General features: G+C 32.6%; 3 protein-coding genes across 13 annotated transcripts in view; 2 read left to right on the top strand and 1 right to left on the bottom strand.

Moving 5' to 3' along the window:
* Nucleotides 1-2420, top strand: part of kis (chromodomain helicase DNA binding protein kismet) — an 82777-nt gene extending 80357 nt beyond the window's left edge. For all 8 annotated transcript variants that reach the window (XM_074131609.1, XM_074131608.1, XM_074131606.1 and 5 more), the window contains one exon: nt 93-2420. In XM_074131609.1, the coding sequence (XP_073987710.1) occupies nt 93-2003 (1911 nt within the window). In that variant the 3' untranslated portion in view covers nt 2004-2420. The remainder of the gene's footprint in view (nt 1-92) is intronic.
* Nucleotides 2421-4935: 2515 nt separating this feature from the next.
* Dnaaf6 (Dynein axonemal assembly factor 6) lies at nt 4936-10817 on the bottom strand. 2 transcript variants are annotated; one of them, XM_074131619.1, is made up of 4 exons: nt 10676-10817; nt 10250-10401; nt 9943-10163; nt 4936-5221 (listed from the first exon to the last, which is right to left on the bottom strand). In XM_074131619.1, the coding sequence occupies exons 2-4, from the start codon at nt 10359-10361 to the stop codon at nt 4964-4966; spliced, it is 591 nt and encodes a 196-aa protein (XP_073987720.1). In that variant the 5' UTR covers nt 10362-10401; nt 10676-10817; the 3' UTR covers nt 4936-4963. The 2 variants fall into 2 exon arrangements, with proteins under 2 accessions (XP_073987720.1, XP_073987721.1); XM_074131620.1 differs by having other exon boundaries at nt 10250-10389; nt 10676-10814.
* Nucleotides 7385-21630, top strand: LOC141456031 (deubiquitinase OTUD6B). 3 transcript variants are annotated; one of them, XM_074131618.1, is made up of 6 exons: nt 7385-7458; nt 18091-18236; nt 18313-18458; nt 18535-18812; nt 19134-19353; nt 21338-21630. In XM_074131618.1, exons 2-6 carry the CDS (start codon nt 18170-18172, stop codon nt 21536-21538), a joined length of 912 nt encoding a protein of 303 aa, XP_073987719.1. In that variant the 5' UTR covers nt 7385-7458; nt 18091-18169; the 3' UTR covers nt 21539-21630. The 3 variants fall into 3 exon arrangements, with proteins under 3 accessions (XP_073987719.1, XP_073987718.1, XP_073987717.1); XM_074131617.1 differs by having other exon boundaries at nt 7397-7523; XM_074131616.1 differs by lacking the exon at nt 7385-7458 and adding an exon at nt 17831-18004.
* Nucleotides 21631-21830: the final 200 nt, after the last annotated feature.

Genomic DNA, 21830 nt, shown 5'->3' with positions numbered 1-21830 from the left:
TGACCAAGCATAGCAATTTGTATTTTTAGAATATAGTTTAAGAAATTTGCCATATATTGTTATTGTTAATTGATGTGATATATTTGTTACAGTTGACTGGATCAAAAGCTCCTCAGCTAAAACGATTGGCTCAGTGGTTATTAGAAAACCCAATGTATGATGTAGATCCTAAGTGGGCCGAACTAGTAAAAGAAAGAGGTAATTTACCTCATGACCTCCAGAAGAGATTGCCTCCTGGTGATAGGAAGAAAGGTCCCGGCAGACCCCCACTTCTATCCAGTCCTCCAGGAGCATCTCCACCAGTTAGCCAGCCATCTAATATGCAGTTTCCTTCACTGGGTAACATCAATCCTACTACATTACTGTCTGGTCTGTCATTAGGTGGTTTCGACCCAAAGAATCCGCTACTTTTACCATTCGGAGGAGTGCCGAACATGAGTGCCTTAAGCAGCATGAGTGGGCTGTCGAACATGAATCTTACTAATTCTCTATTCGCAAATCTTGCTGGATTGGGCTTACCAGGATTAGGTGGTATGGATTCTGCCAATACTTCATCCACAAATTTATCGGACACGACTACGTCAATTACCAACGTAGGGGCTAGTACTTCCAAACAAAAACCTCGCAGTAAACCTGACAGCAGCAGTTCAAATGCGGCTAAGACGCCTGTTTCATCGCCAGCTACTAGCTTACCCAGTTCTATGCCATTTTTCTTTCCAAACCCTAGTCTATTATATTCGCCTTTGGCACTTAGTGGCCTAAACCCGTTTTCTTTACAACCTGGAGCTGCTTATGACAGTTTGGCATTGTTGAACGGCACATTGGGTGTCAGTTCTGCAGCAACAGCAGCATCAAGTTCAACTAGATCACATAAGGGAACAACAAGTACGGCAGCAAGTAGATCTTCAACAATGACTTCATTAAGTCCTTCCTCTAGTGGCAGTCAGAGAGGAAATAGTGGAAATATGAGAGGCCCCAGTTCTGGGACATTGCCTCCTCAACAGCAATTTATGTTACCGCAGGATAATCATTTGCTTGAAAACCTGACCCGAGCTGCTGCTGCTGCTGCGGCTGCAGCTTCTGGCAATAAAGTAAAAGGCACCTCAACAAGCCAGGGTCTGAAATCTAAAGATGTTGTTGTAGACAGCAGCCTAAGACAATTGATGGCTGCCGGTGCTATGCCACCTTTTGGTTTGCCAGGCGCGAAAGACGTTCTTGACGGTCTAGGTAAGAGCTCATCTGATTTATTTGTCAGAAATTTAGCTCAGCAGTCGGTGATCCCTCCAAGTTCTTCACATGAGTCTACCAAGACAGCTGCTAAGAGAACTAGGGAATCAACACCTGAGGTATTAATTCCACCTTCAATTGTAATTAAAAAACCAAGGAACGAAGAAGAAATGAGCAATGATGACGAGATTAGTGAGACGAACGTACCACCATCTTCATATCCTGTATCTTCAACAACACATCAGCACCAACAAAGAAACGAAGAAGATATTTCAATAACAATTCCTTCTGTCCCACAATCGCAACCAGTTGCTCCCCCAACTACGAGAGAACCTTCACCACCAATTCTAGCCGAGGAACCTCCTCGTGTTAGCACACCAAATAACCCTCCTCAATTATCACCGGAACCTCCAGCAGTTGCGGTAGCTGCTGAGGAAACTGCTGCTCCTATCAGTGTAGATAATCAGCCACCATCTACGCCGCAACCATCTCAACCGCCTCCACCACTTCCGCCTTCTCAACTTCCACAACAACAATTAGAACAAACCACCCAAGAAGAGGAAACTGTAACTGTGCCTCCACCTCCTCCCGTACCAGACACTTCGTCGAAAGAAGAAGATATTACAAAAAAGAAAAGGCCACCACGAACTAAAAAAAGCCCTATTTCTGTCAGTGACGTTATAGAACGAAAAAATTTACGTAGTAGTGCAGGACGTGCTGCAGCCGCAGCTGCAGCTAGACATCGAGCTGCTTCTATGGAACAGCATGATCAGTAGGCAAAAACATTCCATTCACTCAATACGTACTTAATTCTCTCACCAATATTCGCATATATTTCATCTGAGCTATAAGTATGAATTATCCCCCTCCAGAGTTACATATTTCCTTCCATATTAAAGAGTTCAGATCTTCGGTTTAGATAGACATTCTCTTTCATAAAAAGTAACAAATATGAAATTCTTATTAATTAAGAATGTTCCCCATGTGATTGCAATGTAATTTTCCAAAAATTAATAAAATGTAAATGCTTTTAAAGTACTACATAATTTGTTTGACTGATTATTATACTTTATTTTTATAGTAAAAAAATATACTTACTTTTTACTAGTGTCAACTTGAAGAATGCAAGTGTAATTTATGGCTCAGTGAGAATTAATAAAGATGGTGCGAAATTAAGCACGTAAAAAATGTGACGGAACAAAATTAAAATATAGGAAAGTTTTTTTTTTTTTAATTAGAAAAGGATATTATAAAATACCTTTAGTGGGGACATACATCAAGTTATTGTGGGGATAGCTTTTTTGTATGTTCGAGTGTGTTGTGAAATGTGGCAGATAAGGTTTAAAGTGAACATTACGCTTAAATTCATGACCAACGGCATAAGACTTTTAAGATAAGGAGCCCAGTTGGAAGTAGATTGTACAGCACAAATTATTTATAACATTATTTATTATTATTTTTTGGTTAAACGAATATTTAATTTAAAAAAAAATGTATAGGTTAAATTTATGAATATGAACAGGATGTGATAAACATTATGTTAATATAAAATTATAATAATTAATCACATTCTAATTTAATCTCAACTTTATTTAAAGTGCTGTAAAAGCTAATATTGAAGTTCAATTGTACATTATTTTTTATTTTTCATATAAATATATTTTATATATTTACCTATGTATGTTATACAATAATTTTCGCTTTTTTATCTTTATTTTTACTACACATTATTTTCTTGTGTTTTTAAATGTGTTCATCGAAGATACTTTTGCTGTTGTGTTGTGTGCCAGCTTTGAATACAAAGAATTTGAGGACAAAACGTGCATGATTAAATTGTGTTTTTAGCAGCAATTGGTTGTTTAAAAAATATATATATTTTTAACTGTGATAGCATTCACTTTTTGAATATAACCAAGCAAAGCAATTATTTTTACTTTCCTTATTATTCCCTTTTGTTTGTTTCTATTTTTTTAAACTGTTATTTTTTAAGAAATTCAGTATTGATAATTGTAAAAATAAAGAAAACTTAAACGTCGACAGACTCGAAAAACTACAAACAAATTAATAATTTTTGTGATCTGTTTTTTTTTTTCGTGAATATATATTCCCAAACTTAATAAAAAATAATTTTTTATTCTTATTTTTAATATTTGAAGTTATTTTGCGTGCTGTCACAGTATTTTGGCTATAAACTTTTATATATCATTAAGAACAAAGACAGCCTCTCCTTAAAGTTCAGTTTGTACGTATTTCTGCTACTTCCGATCTATTAGTAGCCATTAAATAATTTTGTAAATATAAATAATTAAAAAAACAAGCTTAATAGTTCTAAAAAATCGTGTACATGATATATATAATTATAAATAAATATATATATACATATATAAATAAAGATATACATATATGCTATCATGTGTAAAAAAAAATTGAAAAATCCCCATAAAATTTGTTATAAATAAAAAAAATACACGGTGAAGGGACGGATGTATTAAAAAAAAAGTCTCTGGTCTTACATAGTATAGCAAAGTTGTACATAAAATTGCTTAGTCCTCCTGTAGGTAAATAAAAAATGAATGCCGTTTGAGTAAGACTGGGATATAATATTTAATCATAAATTCGACGGCATTGTTTTTATGCATTTAACTTTAAAGAAAAGTAAGTGGTGCATTTAGTTGCCACAATACAAAACAAATTTTTAAAGATACTTTCTACATCACACAAATAAATACAAAGAGTGATGGAATAAAAATGCCTGTTGTAAATTGTACCATAAGTTCAAAAAAATAAAAAATAAATAAATAAAACTACTAAAATAATAATAAAGAAAAAGAAATTGTTCTATATTTTAACGGTAAAAAAAAAATCTCGCTTTATTTAATGTATACATTTTATACAGAAACCAATATTTGAGGCTAAAGCTTCGCTTCATTTGTATTGTGGAGAGGTTTTTTTTTCTTTCTTTTACGAGGTATGGACAATTATATCTTGGAACATTGTAAATGGAGGTATTACTAAGTATTATATATTAATTTGTTGTAGGTTAGATTATTAAAAAATAAATCCTGCTTGCATAGTTCATATAAAGTGAATAAATTAAAATAACCTCCACACCAAATGAAAGTTAGATTAAAATCTAATCAATATTTATTATTAAATATTTTATTGAAGAGGCAAAGTTTTCTTTAATTTTGTAAATTATTACCAATTACGGAGTGTGCCTATGGTTATATAAATACAATCGACAAATTGTATACCTGCAAAATAACAATCTGTTCTCATAATTATTTCTCGGAGGATAATTTTACATATAATTGCATTTATTTATAATTAGATATACTCTAATTATATCTAAATACCAATTTTATGTAGATCTTATTTATAATAAGTAAATGTTTATTTTTTATTTTAATAGGCGCGGATACAATTTTATTATCAATGCCTCTTTTTGCATTATTTATACTTTATTTTTGTCGTTCGTTTACTCTCTTTTTTTATTTTTTTACATGGCTTGCAGTCACTCTGTTTTTGTCTCTTCTGGAATGCTGTATGAACATATTTTTACTTTTTTTATAAATATATATATGAGTGTACAATGTAAAATGTACTTATAAATGTAGAGGAACATTGTTATAAATATAGTCAGTTCAGATTTAAATGCAAGGTTTTTTTTTTTCAATTTTTCTGTCATAATATCAATCAAAAGCAGTATTATTGATTGCATTATTGTTTATTTGATTTAGAAATTGAGAAAATCATATTCCCTGGATAAAGTTAGATTAACAATTAGATGACTTGTTTTTCCATGCCATTCTGCTGAGCATGAATCTGGAATTACTGGATGAGGCAATGCTAAATTCAGTCTATAACTAGGAGAGCGAATATCTAAATGTGTGTCAGTCACATTGCAATCTATGTCTTCTTTGTTTTCACCTTTCATTGTTACATCAATTATCATACCTTCACAGCTTGCCGTAATTGGTGTTTTATTGCTCATCTAAAAATGATATTATAATTAGTAGTAGTGGCAAAGAATAATTAATGGCAGACTGTAATCAAGAACAAAAACTTTTGTTTGGCCCGAAGTTCTTTAGAAAGCAAGCAGATACTAGACGTGAGGGTATTTTTCCTCACAAATTAAATTTTGAATTTGTATATTAAAATCTAGTGGGCTAAAAGAACTTTAAAATAACTTGGTTGTTCTGGACTTTCTGGAAAATGATCGAACCTCCCAGGACCAAAATAAACTGAAAAAATTAGTAGGACTTAGTATTTTGTGTTTGACAGGTACCACTTTATGAATCTTCCGTTTTATTCTACCTTATCTCAATTCCGCAATTCAACTAATACGAATTGGCGATGACCACATTTTGTGCACTTTTGGCAATATCTCAGTTATCAATTGAGCATTAATGTTAGTTGTTAGAATAGTCGGATTTCATAATTTAAAATTAAAATGTATCACTATACCATAAGACCCGAGTTAACCGAGTTCGTTTAGTGTATTGATAAAGAAAATTAATTTACTGCTAGATTTTTAAAAGATGAAAAATTATATTTTGAAATTCCAGCAGTTCGTATAAGTGTGTTGTATTTTGATCGAGTCTTGTAAATGGTTATCGAGCAAAAGTCATTGCTTAGTTAACGAATCCAAAAATTAGTTAATGCATACGAGTTAAACAATCTGCCTTAACAAAAATGTACTACGATTGAAGTAAGTAGTGCAACACATCAAATGCAAGAGGAAATAACGCATTTTATAACCATTAAGGAAAAGGAGGGATGAATGTGGTACTGGGTTCGATTCCCGGTCTTAGGCATGTAATGCTTATTTAATAATTAATTAATTTAAGTTTATTTAATAGTTAATTAAAGAAATTTACAGTAAAGTAGGTTTGCTAGTCGCCTCCGTCCACGACACCTAATTGGTAGTTGGACGCAAAGCCTGCCTGAAAAAATAGGCAATTACTACTTACTATTCACCTATAGAGAGGAGTTCCAAAAAAAAAAAAAAAATAGAGCGCAATTAGAAGTTTCAGTTGTCCTGCATAAAATATGGAACAAAATTGTTAACTGGAATAGCGTTCGTGATAGAATAATGAATGTTAAAACTGTAATTAACGGACGAAAAATGATATTTGGCATATATTTATATGCCAACAGATGATGCAGGAAAAGATGTATTTTGAAACTGATTGCAGTGTGAATTGAAGAAAGGAAATAAAAGATGTAAGAGAAGAAGACAGCAAAATCGTTGGAGCTGATGGTGAAGACATTAGAAATAATAACAAAAGGTTGATTGAACTATGTGAAGAAGTGGAACTGAATATAAAGAACATAGATCCAACTTAAAATTATAGGTTATAATGATAGATAAGTACTCTTGGACATTAAATTCGAGTAATCCCCTTTCAAACTTAGCCTACATTATCAGCAGACAACTGTCAGTTTTTTGTCGTGAGGGTGGAAAGAGAAGTAATGTGTGGAAGAAGCAGAAGAATGGCAAGTAACGGCTGATCAAGTGGAATAACATTTAAAAGAAGCAAAAAGTAATAAAGCAACGGGTCCGAGTGGAATGAGTCAGGATGGTGGAAAACTTTATATAAGTAAGACTCATGAACCTTATTCCTGTAGTTCTGCGGATAGGAAAAGAAACGAAGCTACTCTACATAACACCCATCTACAAGAAACGAAACAGAAACGAACTGCTCAAACTAAAGAGGGATATGCGTTACCAACCCAGTGGTAAACCTGGAAGAACTCTTCGTACGGTCCGAAGAATAGTGTTGTTTCCAAAGTAGTCGATCCTGAATAGACCAAATTTCCACAGTTCGGCAAATCACAGAAAAACATGTAGCTAAATCTAAACAGGTTTTCGTACTTTTGGACCATGTAATATGGAACAACCGCAAAGCAGCATAACGAGAAGCACGCTTTGGCAAGCATTAAGGGAAGTATGAACAACGGTCTCTGTGATTGCAGTGATTCAAAGATTTTATGAAGGGAACAAATGTTCATTAAAATAAGGTTCGCAAACTTTTAAAGCTTTCAGTACTACCAAAGATTAATATCAAGGCTGTTGCAAGTCTCCCACTTTATTTTAAGATAAGGTAAGTGGGGGGAAGATGCCAGTTGGGGGAAGATGCAAGTATCGTCATATTTTGCATATCTACAACTGGATGGCAGCAATTCCTACGTTAAAGTGTGTAGTAAACAACTGTGAATACCGTGCTTGTGAGTATTTCTATTTATATCTAGTTTAATCGTCGTTAAACTGAAAATTCAACTCTTTGAACCTGGTGAGTACCCATGTTATAATATTTCGTTGGCGATACTTAAGATTTGGTGATGGATTGACTAGATTAAACGTAATAATTCCGTGATATTTGTGTCGTGTACATCTTGGTGAGTACGTGTTAGCTTGAAACAACATGATTGAAGCCTTAGTACAAAAATAAACCTATGTGGCGTCTTCCTCCAGTGCTTGGGGTAAGATGCCACCTATTGAAGTGTTTCAATTTCATATTGATTCTCGTTCATTATTACATTATAATGATATATTTTATAATATTAAATCAATATAAAACAATTAATGACACACGAAATATAGTTTTTGTATAATACATTAATATTATTAACCCTTGAGCCGTCACCTTTTGTGAAGTGCCATAAGCCGTCACCTCGGGCCATATTGACCCAGCATTAAAAACCATTAAATAAAAAGGAAAACTAACCAATATCATGTTATAGGGAATAGAAATCAAAGACAAAACTTTTTAACAACTGGATCCTTTCTAACCCGGGACGCAGAATCACCAGACTTCAATTTGGGTCTTTGCTGAGCGCCGCGTGGAATAGGGCAGCCACTGTTGGAAATGGCAGCGTGAAATTTTCTGCATGCGGAATTTATCCATACGATCCGCAAAAAATTCCAGAACATGCTTATACTATTTCTGACTTTTATGAAAGAAAATTTGAATGCCACACAAGAAGTTAACGCACCTCTGGCAATAGCTTCAACAAGCAGCAGCGGTGCCATCACTTCTTTTGAAGAAATTAGTCCTATCCCCAGATTTCAGAAACCCAAGCAAACTCGAAGAAAGAAACAAACTGCTGAAGTCCTTACGACGGTGGAGAAACGGGAGGCATCGAGAAGAAAGGCTACTCTGCCGACAAAAAAAGGGGGAAAAGTACTGCAGAAAAAGAAAAGGAAGGACAGTTCATCTTCAGCATCCTCCGCTCCCGATAATTTAGTAATGACCAGTGGTGAGAGTGACATTGAAGAGGAGGACGATTATTTTTGTATTGAGTGTAAAGAATATTTTTGTGATAGAAAGGGCCGAAAATGCGATTGGCTTCAATGCATAACATGCAAGAAATGGCTACATGAAATTTGCAGCAAAGACAATTTGCATTGCAAAAAATGTTAAAAATTAAACAAAAAATGTCTTTTGTTCGGTGTTCCTTCCCCTCAGTGTTTAATGAGCATATTTTGCTGTTTACATAACATTAAATTTGTAATTTTTTCTTTCTCAATTTATATCTTAAGATATTGTTGCATCTTCCCCCGCATCAACTGGCATCTTCCCCACATGATGGGGGAAGATGCCAGTTTTGACAAATTTCATTCAAATGCATTTTTAATGGTTTTGCAATTAATCTAATATACTAATAAATATATGTAATTAAAGAATAAAAAAACAACCTAGACGTTGATACATTTGGTGTTTTTTTCGATAACCCAGTTTCCTACAAAACGGAAATAAGTGTTAAGTGTGGCATCTTCCCCCCACTTACCTAATATCTAGACGTTGCTTTAAAACAATGGAGAAGGAAATGCCATCATACGGGAAAAGATAACTGAGAAATAACGTTTATGTGAGCAACCTGTTACTCGTGGATGCTGGAACTGGATGTAGAGGATGCAGATTATATGTTGAGAAAATTATGCGAAGAATACGAAGCCTTTTGCCATGATATCATCTCAGCAAAAAATGAACATCTTACCTTTTTTGGGGGGGGGGCAATGAACCAACGGGTTATTATGCCCAACATCTTACTGAAGCCCAAGATAAGCTAGAGCTCGGTTCTAAAGATGGCACGCAGTTTCAAGAATCTGGAATCCATAGGTGAAAATGTAGTTGCTTCAAGAAAAGAGGTGGACAGAAGTATAAGAGAATTCAGAAGAAGCTAATTTTTAGGATTACCCCTATTAGCTCCAGTACTCTGCATTAGAAATATTTCAATGATCACTAAGCGTTTTATATATATTAATGTTTTTGAAAGTACAGAACTATACGGTGTAGAAACCTGGACCCTTAATAACCATGAGCATAGAAGCCCGAAATGGTGTACTAGAGAAGTTCGGCAAGGAAATCCAGAAGAGATAAAGTAAGGAACGTGGACGTTAGAAATGAGGTAAAGGCAAACCACATCCTATATACAATAGAATTAAAGCAATAAAATGTTTTGGAAACCTACTCTTGATGGATGAATACCGAATACCGAGGTAGTTTTTGACCGGAAGGAGTAGAATGTAAATTAAAGGAAGATGTAGAAGAGTAGGGCCTAGAACAAAATGGGAAGGAGTTAAGGAGGCCATGGCTGAGAAAAGTATCAAAGAATCGCTTGCTCAAGAAAGGAATACTTCGAGAAGTAAGCTTGAGTCGAGAGAACTTCTGTAATGCAGAATAACTCGGGAAAAAATTCATGAATTACCTGCAAATATATGTCTTCAGTGGCAACAAATTGTTTGTATTTGATATCATATTCAGGCTTAATTCTTGGATCTTCATGAATATCATCTGTGTGTGGAATTTCTGGCACCTCAAACCATTCCCATATGTTGTTAGGATCTGATGGACGTATTTCCTTAGGCTCCATTTTCGATTGATTTCCAGTAATTTTCACTTTAACTGATCTTTTGATATCACCCGGACCTGGATTTATGAATGTTAATGTTTTACTTAAGAAATTACAATAATTCTGAACTATAAACTGAACTTTTTTTTAAAATTTATTTTACCTAATTTGGCAGCTGAAGTATTTGGTAAATCATCATCACTGCTTGAAGACTTGTCCTTGTCAACATCCAATAAATTCTTTAGAAGTAAGATATCCGATTCAGCAAAAGTCATTGTAACTTCGGCTTTATTGATAAGTTTCCTGGTTACGGGGCTTAAGAAGTATGTTAATAAAAAATCAATGATTGTTGTTAGAATTTTTTAGGATACATATATTAATCGGGTCTATTGATATATATATTAATTAGTTTAATCGGGATAAAATATATATTGTTTCGGCACTAATAACCCTTTCATTTTTATGTAAATATTTTTTATCTTTAAAAATCTGTTATATTCCAGCATTACCTTTCTATTCAACGTGATTAATTGTATAATTTTAATAGGAATAAAAGTTGAGAACAAAGGAAAAGAGCTTATTAACAAACCTGATTTGGTTTTATTAAGCTGTCTAGGTAATAAAACAGCCAAGCACGAATTCAAATGGTTGCCTTTAAATGAGCTCGATCCTTTCACTTAGGGCGGCGTTCTACTAATGTCAGGTGTAATTGATTTCCGCGAGCTCTAATGAAATTAACAATTTTCGGTGATCACAATCTTATAAAATTTTAATTTAAGATACTCAATCATATGTATTACGAAAAGAGAACAGTTGATTTTTTTTAAATATTGTAAATATAACGTCACTTCAAAGAAAAGAATCAAATTGTAATAAACCATTACATTTAATAAAAGAATATTGCATTAAATTACCTGAATTGTGTTTTTTAAATGCAAACCCGTATACATTCACTATGAACTATAACGTTTTGTTAGTTATTCTTTCTTGTTAGTGCTTGCTATATTCTAATAGTGCATTGGATTATTAAGTAATCAATTACAGTTAAAAGGAAGTACAAATACTAATTTGTTAAAGTAATATTTTCGGTAGTGACTGATAGCGACGTAATCTGAACTTCATCTTTATGGTTTTTTTCCTCTTCTTGTATATCTATAGCAAATGCTGTATTAGGCAATTGCTTTCTTCCCAAGAATTCCTCTCTGCCCTCCGCACATAAATTATGTCCCACCCATCTATTATCTTTTATAATTTGGATTCCTCCTTAAAGTTTTGAGCACTTGCCATGATTCTTTTGACTAACTTTACCACTGAGCAATCATCAATTCTGCTGAAGGTTCTCCAGAGCTTGAAGGGTATAAGGTTCAAAAAATAAAACTGAAATTAAAACTTTTTTCTCAAGGAGATTCAATAATCACCCTAAGTATAGATATGGCCAGGGTATCCGCGAGAAAATGTACCAAAACCAACCCAGGTAAAAGGCATATAATTAAAGGACGCTGCATCTAGATCAGTTGAAATCATGAGAAAAAGTTTCGAACCAAAGATAAGTAGAAGAATTAGGCAGTGTATCCTGGAGCCAGTATGTTTTGTTCAGTAGAGGTGTGTAGTTTGTGATCAAACGGGTCCGTAAAGTGAACGAAAGAACCGTTGAATTATATCTACTAAGCGGTCATAACCTACCCTAGTTCACCCGGTCTACTAGTTCCTTCGGTTACTCGTTCTTCCAGATCCAGCGGCCACTCGTTCCTTAAGTTTCGTCGGTCATTCGTTCCATTAGTTACATTAGTTAAAGTGCCAACTGTGATGTATTTCAAATATATATATCTTAGTATCAGTATTCCTCCCCACTCTACATTTTATTAACGTATTAATCTTCAAATAAAGTTAGTTAGTTGGTTAGTTAGTTAAAGTTAAAGAGGTCATTGTATGACTTCCTCATATTTGACACGGCGGAGTCGGTGAAATAGCTAAGTAAGCAGTGCATCATCATCTAAGGTTTGATGTAAGTAGTCATTTTAAATTATAAATAAAGAAAATTTATAAGAAAATATTTAATCATGAATTCTTTAAATGGCATACAACAGCTAAATATATCTGGGAATCTTGCTGCAAACTGGCAATTTTGAATGGAGACAGAAATTTGAAAATTATCTGCAGGCAACCGAAATCAATAAAAAAACCGGAAGTAACGCTATATGCTCAACTGCTCCATTTGATCGGGGATGAAGTTATTAAAAGAGATAATACTTTTCATTTTGAAGCGTCTGAAAAAGTCAAAATTAATATTCTTTTAAATAAATTTGAAAATTATTTCATGCCCAAGAAAAATATAGAATATGAACCTTTCAAATTCTTTACGAGAAAGCAAATAGAAGAAGAATCTATAGAAAAATACACAACTGATTTAAAAAATAAAGCACTAAGTTGTGAATTTCAGTTTTTAAAAGATGATTTAATTAAAAGTATATTTATTTGCGGAGTAAAGAGTGACAATCTTATAGAAAGGTTGCTTGAATTAGAGAATAAATCCTTACATGAAACTATAAAGTTTGCACAAACTATAGTTATTTCACGAAAGCATTCAAAATTTATAAAATTAGGTAAAGTGGAAAATGAAATAGAAATAGATTTTGCTAAAAAAAAGTAAATAAGTACAAAGGAAAAAATAAAGGTAAAGAAATAAACTTTGATTGAAATTAATATTCTGGATATTCAGAATAAGTCAAGTAAAAATAAGCAAACTTCAAACAGATGCAAAAAAAATGTGGATTAACACACAATAAAAATAATTGCCCAGCTTAGAATTCCAAATCTTATATTTGTGAAAGGAAAGGGCACTATGGGTCTCAGTGTTGTTTTTTCATAACATAACTGTTTATGTTATGAACATAAACTATTTTTTATCTGTATATAAAAAAAAGCGACTTTGCAAATAGTTCTGATGACGAAGGAGTAAACAAACATTTCATTGATAATCTGGAAATTCCCTGCCGTAATAGTGAACCTTGGACAGTTGATATTTTATTGGAAAATAAAATAACGCGTAAAGTTAAAATAGTTAGCGGTGCAATGTCTAATGTTCTTAATTCTTCAGTATTGATGAAATTAAACGAAGAGGATATCGTACAAACAAAACAATTTCTAACTACATATATACACTGGATAAAAATTAGATGTATTAATTAAAATTTATCTGAATGCAAAATATAAAAATATATCAAAAAAGTTGAAATTTTTTGTAATCAATTCAAATGCACCATCTATGAAAGGTCTGTAAAGCTGTATAGATCTTAATTTAATAAAGAAAATAAATGTCATAGATAAAGAGATAAATCCTGATATTAAGAATTTAGTTAATGAATATAAAGACATTTTTTCAGGTATAGGCTGAACCATATCACATTGAGCTGGATGAATCTATAAAACCCGTAATCCAACCTCCACGGAAAATACCATTTCCTTAAAAAAAAAAATACAAACAAATGTTATTAAATATGGAGAAAAATGGTATAATTAAAAGGATAGGCAAACCTACAGATTGGGTTAATGCCACGGTTTTAGTAAGAAAACCAGATGGTTCTCTAAGAATAATGTCTAGATCCTTCTGATCTAAATAAAGCCATTAAAAGAGAACATTTTCAAATTCCTACTTTTGAAGAAATATCAGCAAACTAGCTAGTTCAAAAATATTCAGTAGTCTTGACTGTTTTTCTGGATTTTAGTCCCATTAGATGAACTAAGTTCTTTCCTATGAACCCTTTTGGTAGATGGAGATTTCTAAGGATGCCGTATGGTATAAAATCTGCTTCAGAATCTTTCAAAAGAGATTCATGAATATTTTTAATATTTCAGGGTGTGAACTGTACATAGATGATCTACTAATACATGCTAAAAATATGGAACTGGATAATAAAATTTTAAAAGACATTTCAAAGAGCTGCTGAAAATAATGTAAAATTAAATTTAGCTAAATATTAATTCGGAGTCACCAAAATAACCTGTCTTAGTCACATATTTTCAGAAAATTGGAATCCTAATAGACAAGGTAAGAGTAATAAGCATAATTTCTGATAATTTCTGATCTATGCCTACCCTGAAATGTAACAAAAATATAAAAAGGCTATTGGGCATGGTTAAATAATATTAAAAAAACATTGCATTTATGTTCTCCTCGTTTAAAAGAATGTTGATTCGCCTTCAAAGATACGATATAAATTTAGAATATGTTCCTGGGAAAGATATGTATATTGCAGATACACTTTCCAGAGCATACATACATAATAAAGATGATGAAAAATTTGTTCGAAAATGACTTAAAAACACGAATTTGTACTTTTAATTTAAATTTAGAGGAAACTGTAGATCTATTATTAATTAAAAAAGAAACAGAGAAAGATTCTGTTATGCAATCCTTAAAAAAATTTATAAAAAAGGCTGGCCAACGAGTTATAACTTCCTGTGACGTATGTTCTACTTATGCAAGAGCAAACCAAAAAGAACCATTGTTGCCTCATGAAGTACCAAATAGACCCTGGGAGAAAGTAGCTTGTGACTTATTCACAATTCGAAATAAAACTTATTTATTGATCGTGGACTTTTATTCAAAATATGTGAAACAGTAATTTCAAGAATAAAAATAATTTTCTCACGATTTGTTATACCAAAAATACAATAGTATTTACAGACGGAGGTCCGCAATTCACATCTTTTCAATTTAAAAAAATTGCCAAGAAATGGAATTTTCATCATATATTATCAAGCCCACATTATGCACAAAGCAATGGATTAGCGGAAAGATCCATTCAAACGGTCAAGAAAATAAGAAGAAAAGCTCTTCACGACAACAAAGATGTACATATGCCTCTTTTACAATTTCGGGACACCCCAATTAATAACATTGGATCACCAAGTGAGTTATTGATGGGACGAAAATTACGTGACAACATACTAACCCCTCTTAAGATGTTGAACCCTCAAAAAATATCGCAACAAAGAGAAAAAGAATCATTAAAAAAATAATCAAATAAAACTAAAAGAATATTATGATAGAGGTAGCAAGCAACTTAAAACTTTAAGGAAAGATGAACTAATCCGAATGTACAGAGACAAAAATTGGTATTGAAAGAAAAAATCGACACAGACAGACCTAGTCCTATAAGTATTACTGGAAGATGGCGGAATGGTTACAAGGAATAGAAAATTCCAAAAGCCATTTAAGTATTTCTCAAAAAGAAAGCGAAGAAGATCATTTCACCTCAGAAGACGTGTAAGATCAAGAAAAAGAGAAGAAAGAAGAAAAGGCTGACAACCATGAAACATCACCCAGTGATTTTCAACCCTCCCACACAAAAGAGATCTGGCAGACCAGTAGTCAAGCCAAGCACATTTGAAATCAAGAAGAAATGAAGCGGCATTGGTGGTGGAGATTGTAATTGGGGCATTAAGGAATATGAGTTTGTTTTATAAGTATAATCTTAATTTTAACATTGCTTAAGAGGGTGGAGATACGTATGTCTTAGTGTTAGTGTCACTCCCCACTCTACATTTTATTAATGTATTAATCTTCATATAAATAAAGTCAGTTAAAGTTCAGTTGACCACCTCATATGAGACACCAACTTCACTCATTTTTAGGCATATTTAAAACATAAATATAAAACATGCTCATTAGTCAATCATAGTAGTAGTAGTAGTTTAGTATTAGTTTTTTCACGTGTGTAACTAGTCGGGTTACCCGAGCTACAGAGAAAATCTAGATCAATTGTATTTCGTGTGAGAAAACACTGATATTTAAAAATACTACATACAGTGACTCCCATTAATATTGGGACACATATTACAAAATGATTTAAAAGGAAAATGAAAACAACATACAAAAGTTTGGATTTTTTTTTTTTTTAATTACATTAGCAACATTTGTAGAAATTATATATAAGTATAAATCGATGAAATTCCAAACTGTTAGGTAGCACTTTTTGAAAAAGTGTAAAATAAGGCTCTCAAAAATATTGGGACACCAGAAGTGCTAGAGTTTAAATGTTCAATATTTAAAATCTCCTACTATTTAATAATTGGTTGGTAATAATTTAATAATTGCTTTTTGACTTACAATAGCCCTCTAACCATCAGGCATAGGTGAAACAAGTTTTTGGTTAATTCAGGTGGTGTTTTTTCCCATTCTTCCAGGGAACATTGTTTTAATTCATTTTTGTTAGATATTACTCGTTTACTTAAAGCACTGGCTAAATATTGCCATAAATGTTCAATGGGATTAAGATCTGGTGACTGCGGAGAGGTTTGGAATACTTTTGGGCAATTGTATAACAGTCACTGACGTATCACCCAAGCCGTAGGTTTGGGGTCGTTATCTTGGTAGAATTTAGAAGACCCTAAAATACCAAATGTTTGGGCACTTTTTTCAAATTATATTTTAATATATTACTATAAACCATTTTGTGCATCATTCCATCAATAAACACTAATTCTCGAAATCCTGATGCGGACATCCAGCCCCAAACCAGAACTGACCCACCTCCACCCGGAGGTGCAGCTTTAAAACCCTTTAAAGTTGGCTGTAAATTCTTCTTTTCGAGTTCAGCATTCGCTTTCCTCCAGACCATAACCCTTCCATCTGAGTGGAAAACATTAAATTTTGATTCATCGCTAGAGTATATCATTCCAAAAGTCACTAATTACATTGGAATATTTTTCGGCAAATTTCACTCTCTTAACACTATTTATCTTACTGACAAAAGGATTCTTGTTTATCTTAAGGACAAAAGGATCCAGGCTACTCTACCATGATAGTCGAGTTTTCTTAGCACTCTCCGAACTGTTTCTGCTCCTTTTTTGCTCTCTGAACATGTCAAAAATTTCACATAGAAGTTTTGGAGCACTAAGTCGGTGATCTTTTTTAATTCTTTTAATATATAACGCTGCTCTCTCTCAGAGAGCAGTTGAGGACGGCTTTTTTGTGGGGTTGAAACAATTCTTTTTTTTTTTTTGGTAACGCTGAATGATGTTCAACGCAGTAGATGTTTTAGGTCCGATCAGTTTTTCTGTCTCTCTAACACTTTTTATTGTCTTTGTGCAAAGAAATTATAATATTTCTTTGTTCAATCGTTGTATAGTATTTGTATTTTTGCGCGACATGTTACACCTGGCTTGATTTGTATAAACTAATTTAATTATTAATTTCATATTGAATATATGCTTAAGGTATATATTTACAAATTGTATAAATATTCGGGCAAAACCTTGGACAAACTATAAATTATAATAATGTCCCAATATTTATGATAGGTAGAATTTGCTCTTATTATTATATATATTTTTTTTAATCAACCAAAACATTTTTATGTACTTATTTAAATAGTTTTTATTTAATTAATAGTAATTATAAAATGAAATGAATTTATAAAAATTTGAATAAATAGGTGCCACTTTTAATTTTCGTCAATTTTTAACTTCTGTATGTACTGTCCCAATATTAATGGGAGTCACTGTATTTAGGACCAGTAATTAAGCTTTATAATTTCATAAAATATTTGATGGTTTATTCGATAAACATGAGGACTGCATATTCAGTTACTACTGTGGGCTGCATCAACAAGGCTTATATTTAAATTTAAACATAGAGGTTGCAACTGGAAAGTTAGTTTTGGAGAGGCCCGCCATGTTGCGTCAAGGGAAACGTTACTACTAAATGTTCATATAGATTGTATATTTCACTCGATTAATCAAATGGTAGGGGCTTTCAAATGACACACAAGGACATGACAGCGATTAAAAGAGGATTATTTGTCATTCATTTTTTCCATTTTGCCTATCTCGGACATCAAGAAAATGTAGTCGCTTTCGCTAGAGCCTGAATTCGATTGATTCTTGCCTTTTTTAATCATTATTTTATTAAAATGTTAGTACTATATTAAGAAATGTTTCCCTAATTTTATAATGATTCATCCATGAGGCACGCGATAGTATTTTGTACATAATTTCCAGATTTCTTCGTTCGGTGATTCGTTCCTCAGCTGTTTAGGAAGGTTAAGGAGCGAACAATTTAAAAAGTATTGCCTTTGCAATGGACTCGGAGAATTTATATGAAGAAATTCTACAAAAGCAACGAAAGGAAAAGAAGGAGTTACAATGTAAGTACTTATGATTCTACATGACCTCTCCAATAAAAGGTGAAACCATCTAAATGGCAGTATGTTTCTTCTGCAGGTAAAATACAGGCTCTAAAAAAAAGTGCAACAAAAGGTGATAAAAAAAGAAAGAAAGAAGTGACTGAGGAAATAACTAAACTGGAAGCTGAACTTGAGAAAAAACATGCTGAAGAATTGGCAAACGCTGAAGTGGGAAAGAAAGACGTAAGTGGAAATAGAGAATTTAAATCTTTATTTGAATAAGATTATTAGTTCTTTGAACGATGTGTAAATCTGTCAGGTAACCGAATTGACGGATGCAGTAAATAACTTGAGTACCAGTGATCCTTCACCAGAAGACGGACTTGACGAAGTTCCTGGCTTGAAGCAACATAGAATCACTAAAGCTCAACGCCGGAGAGAAAAGAAAGCAATTCAAATGAAGGAAAGAGAGCTAAGAATTAATGAACAAGAAGCTGAAAATGTATATGGAGCTAGGCAAATAGAAACAGAAACAATTAAGAATATTCTCAAAGAAAGGGGGCTAATGATACATGAAATACCTTCTGATGGAAATTGGTAAGATTTCTTTTAATTATTAATCAACCGGTTTTTAATATTTACATTATTGAAGCACTCTTCCCTTTTCAAACGTCAGCTAAAAACTTTTCAATTTTGATACTAGTTAAACACACATGTTTCCATCATAAAGCAAGAATAGAAACTTCTAGTGTCATAATTAATGTTGAAGTGTTAAAAGAAGTCTGCCCTATTCGGTATAGCTGGGCCATTAAGTTAATTAAATTAATAAGTTTACTGTTATTGACATTAATATTCTGACACTTCCTCTGGGTGTACTAACAAAGTTCCAAATAAAAAGAAAATGTTTTTTATTTGCAGTTTATACTGTGCTGTAGACCATCAACTTAAAGAATCTCGTGGCTCTGCTCCAGGTGTTAAGGAATTGCGTCAGAAAACTGGAACTATACTAAGGGAAAATTGTAATGAGTATTTACCATTTCTCTCTCATCCTGACACAGGTGAAATGTTGACTGAAAGTCAGTTCTATGATTATTGTGATCAAGTTTCTCAGACATCAGCTTGGGGAGGGCAAGTGGAGGTAAGAAGGTGGTGAATCATTTACATAAAATAAATTATGTTATTTTTCTTTCTGCATTAAGGAACGCTCCCCAAATCTCTTTGCAACTCTATGGTGCTAGAGAAGTTGCTGGAAGCTTCGCCTACTGGTAAACTTTCAGTACCCTCAGACTTCTTTTTGTTCTTGGCTCAATACGTGTAGAAGTACAGAAAAAAAATAATAAATACAAAATACTAAATTAAGAAAATCTGTAGAATATGTTATTTAATAGCATGAATCAACTATTTTAATTAACTAATTACATTGTTAACTAATGCCTAACGTTAGTGTAGCAAGAAGCGGAATGAAAAAAAATTATGCTTAACATTAAAACACCTAGACGTTCTCATTGAACCATATGTGCACATCTATTCGAACTTCCTCCCACTACAGTTGAGCGCAGAAGCTTCTTACAGCTCATTCTCTGGTGACTGACATTGTTATCTGTATCGAGAGAAGAAGACTGTCAGGCCATTATGTGCCGAAAAAAAGATGTTGACACCCCTTAAGTTAAGATTTATCTATATGACGTTTTTTTTCCCTTTTGTTATACTTTGCTCAGGACGCCTCCATTAGCTTTCTTTCATGATGAGAACTTCAGTATCCCTCCTTAAGCCCGTACGGTTCATTTATAAGGAAAGCTAGGTCAGAGTTTTTAAATTGTGGTTAAAATTGTTCCTTTAGGAAGATTTGTTTTATCAGGACCTATAATTCTATCTACCTTTCCAAGAGGCCTCTCAAGAATGCTGAAGTAATGGTGGCACTGTCACGTGTATGTTACATCACTAACATTGGGTCTTTATAATTGGTAAGAATCTTCGTACAACCTTTGAAAAAGCCTCCTCTCCGGTTGGTCCGTTCTTTGAAGTTGGTGTAAGCTCATTGTTTCATACTGACTCAGCTTTCCAAATTTAAAAACAAAGTAGTCATGATTTCATTATCACAGTATCCTTGAAGTAACCGACAAATCATATATATAAAACAGTTTTTTAAAATAATATTCCTTTTACTTAAATTTATGCCAAAAAGCATATTTCATTATTTAAAGTGCATAAATAATAAAATGTAAATATTATTCAATTTAATATTTTCATTAAAGTTACTCATTTTCAGAGGTCCATTTTCCCATTTCGCGCAAGATCCCGCAAAATGTAGCCACAGGCCTGCCTATCTCCAACCCTACACTTTTCTTCAGAAAACTCTCAAGATTATTGAGTTATCTAGAAAAGCAAAATTGTTGGGATTATTCTTTGACAATTCTATTTCAATATCTTGTGAAGTTCAGTAGGAATAAATGTGCTCTTACATTTGCTTCAAGTTTCGTCGTGCTAATATTTTATGTAACTTTGTGTATTTTGTTTAGGATTTGTTACGAAATTTGCATTAATATCGGCTAAGTAAGTAAGTAAATCTGAATGAAACTTTGGTAAGGTGTGTAATGTAAAGTTTATTTACAGTTAAGATTGTTTTCTCCTAGGTTGGAATTATTAGTAGATCCCAAAATTCACAACTACAACTATCAATAACTGTTATTATTATGAGTATATGTAAATTAATATATTGGAAAGTTTGTTACTTTATTCCATCCAATAATCGTCGGGTTTTCTTACTTCAAGTTAACCAAATCTTTTTAATTCTAATAATTCATTAGGTTGGGTAATTTGTAGAGCGTTGAAGCGATATATTAGAAAAAGGCTGGAGTTTTAGTTCTCTATGAACCTGGGAAAATACATTTTTCTAGGCATCTATTCACTAAGAATCTTTTTTAACATTTGAAACTTAAAGACAATTGCTAAGAAACATTTTTGGTCATTTCTTTGAGTAACTGTTTTGTTTGTTCTTATTGTTTTAGCCCAGGGCTTGTAAATAAATATCATTTATTTTATCAGTTATTATCATTTTATTATTAAATTATCATTTAATTTAAAGTTAACTAATCATTAAGAATTTTTATTTTTAATTATAGTTACGAGCTTTATCAGAAGCGCTTAAGTGCTGCATAGAAGTAATTCAAGCAGAAGGTCCACCGATGGTAGTTGGTGAAGCATATTCAAAAGATGGAGAACCTAAGCTGATACTTACATACCATCGAAGAATGTACAGTCTTGGAGAACATTACAATTCGGTTAGACAATACATCGATGAATCTATCCTTGCAACTTGTTAAATGCATTTTTATTATCTTTCATTGTTACATATTTTAATAGCTTTCTTCCTACTATTAAATTTTTAATCAAATAAATTCTTTTGGCAAACAAATGTATATGCTTCGACATATTTTATTCGTTATTCCTTAACAAAAAAGCAAATCTTGTTCAACAATATGTCCGTCTAGAAATGATATTTTGTTTTATTAGAGCTCAAATGAAATCCCTCCATGTAAAAATTAATTTTACTATGTAGAGAGGTTTGAGATAAAGAAATGTAAATAAATCATCTACGTTTGTTGTTTCCCTAAT

This window comes from Rhodnius prolixus, unplaced genomic scaffold (assembly GCF_049639745.1).
Source record: "Rhodnius prolixus isolate KJV_2025 unplaced genomic scaffold, Rpr scaffold_4, whole genome shotgun sequence".
Lineage (NCBI taxonomy): Eukaryota > Metazoa > Arthropoda > Insecta > Hemiptera > Reduviidae > Rhodnius > Rhodnius prolixus.
This window is presented reverse-complemented; position numbering and strand designations above follow the sequence as displayed.

What these genes read in the sequence shown, in the direction of transcription:
- Dnaaf6 (XM_074131619.1), bottom strand. Translation starts at nt 10,361, where the DNA reads ATGACTTTTGCTGAATCGGATATCTTACTTCTAAAGAATTTATTGGAT. An exon ending in TACTTCAGCTGCCAAATTAG is followed by an intron (nt 10,164 to 10,249) that starts GTAAAATAAATT and finishes TCATAAATCCAG; the next exon opens with GTCCGGGTGATATCAAAAGA. An exon ending in CTGAAGACATATATTTGCAG is followed by an intron (nt 5,222 to 9,942) that starts GTAATTCATGAA and finishes TATCATTTTTAG; the next exon opens with ATGAGCAATAAAACACCAAT.
- LOC141456031 (XM_074131618.1), top strand. Translation starts at nt 18,170, where the DNA reads ATGGACTCGGAGAATTTATATGAAGAAATTCTACAAAAGCAACGAAAG. An exon ending in GGAAAAGAAGGAGTTACAAT is followed by an intron (nt 18,237 to 18,312) that starts GTAAGTACTTAT and finishes TTTCTTCTGCAG; the next exon opens with GTAAAATACAGGCTCTAAAA. An exon ending in CTTGGGGAGGGCAAGTGGAG is followed by an intron (nt 19,354 to 21,337) that starts GTAAGAAGGTGG and finishes TTTTAATTATAG; the next exon opens with TTACGAGCTTTATCAGAAGC.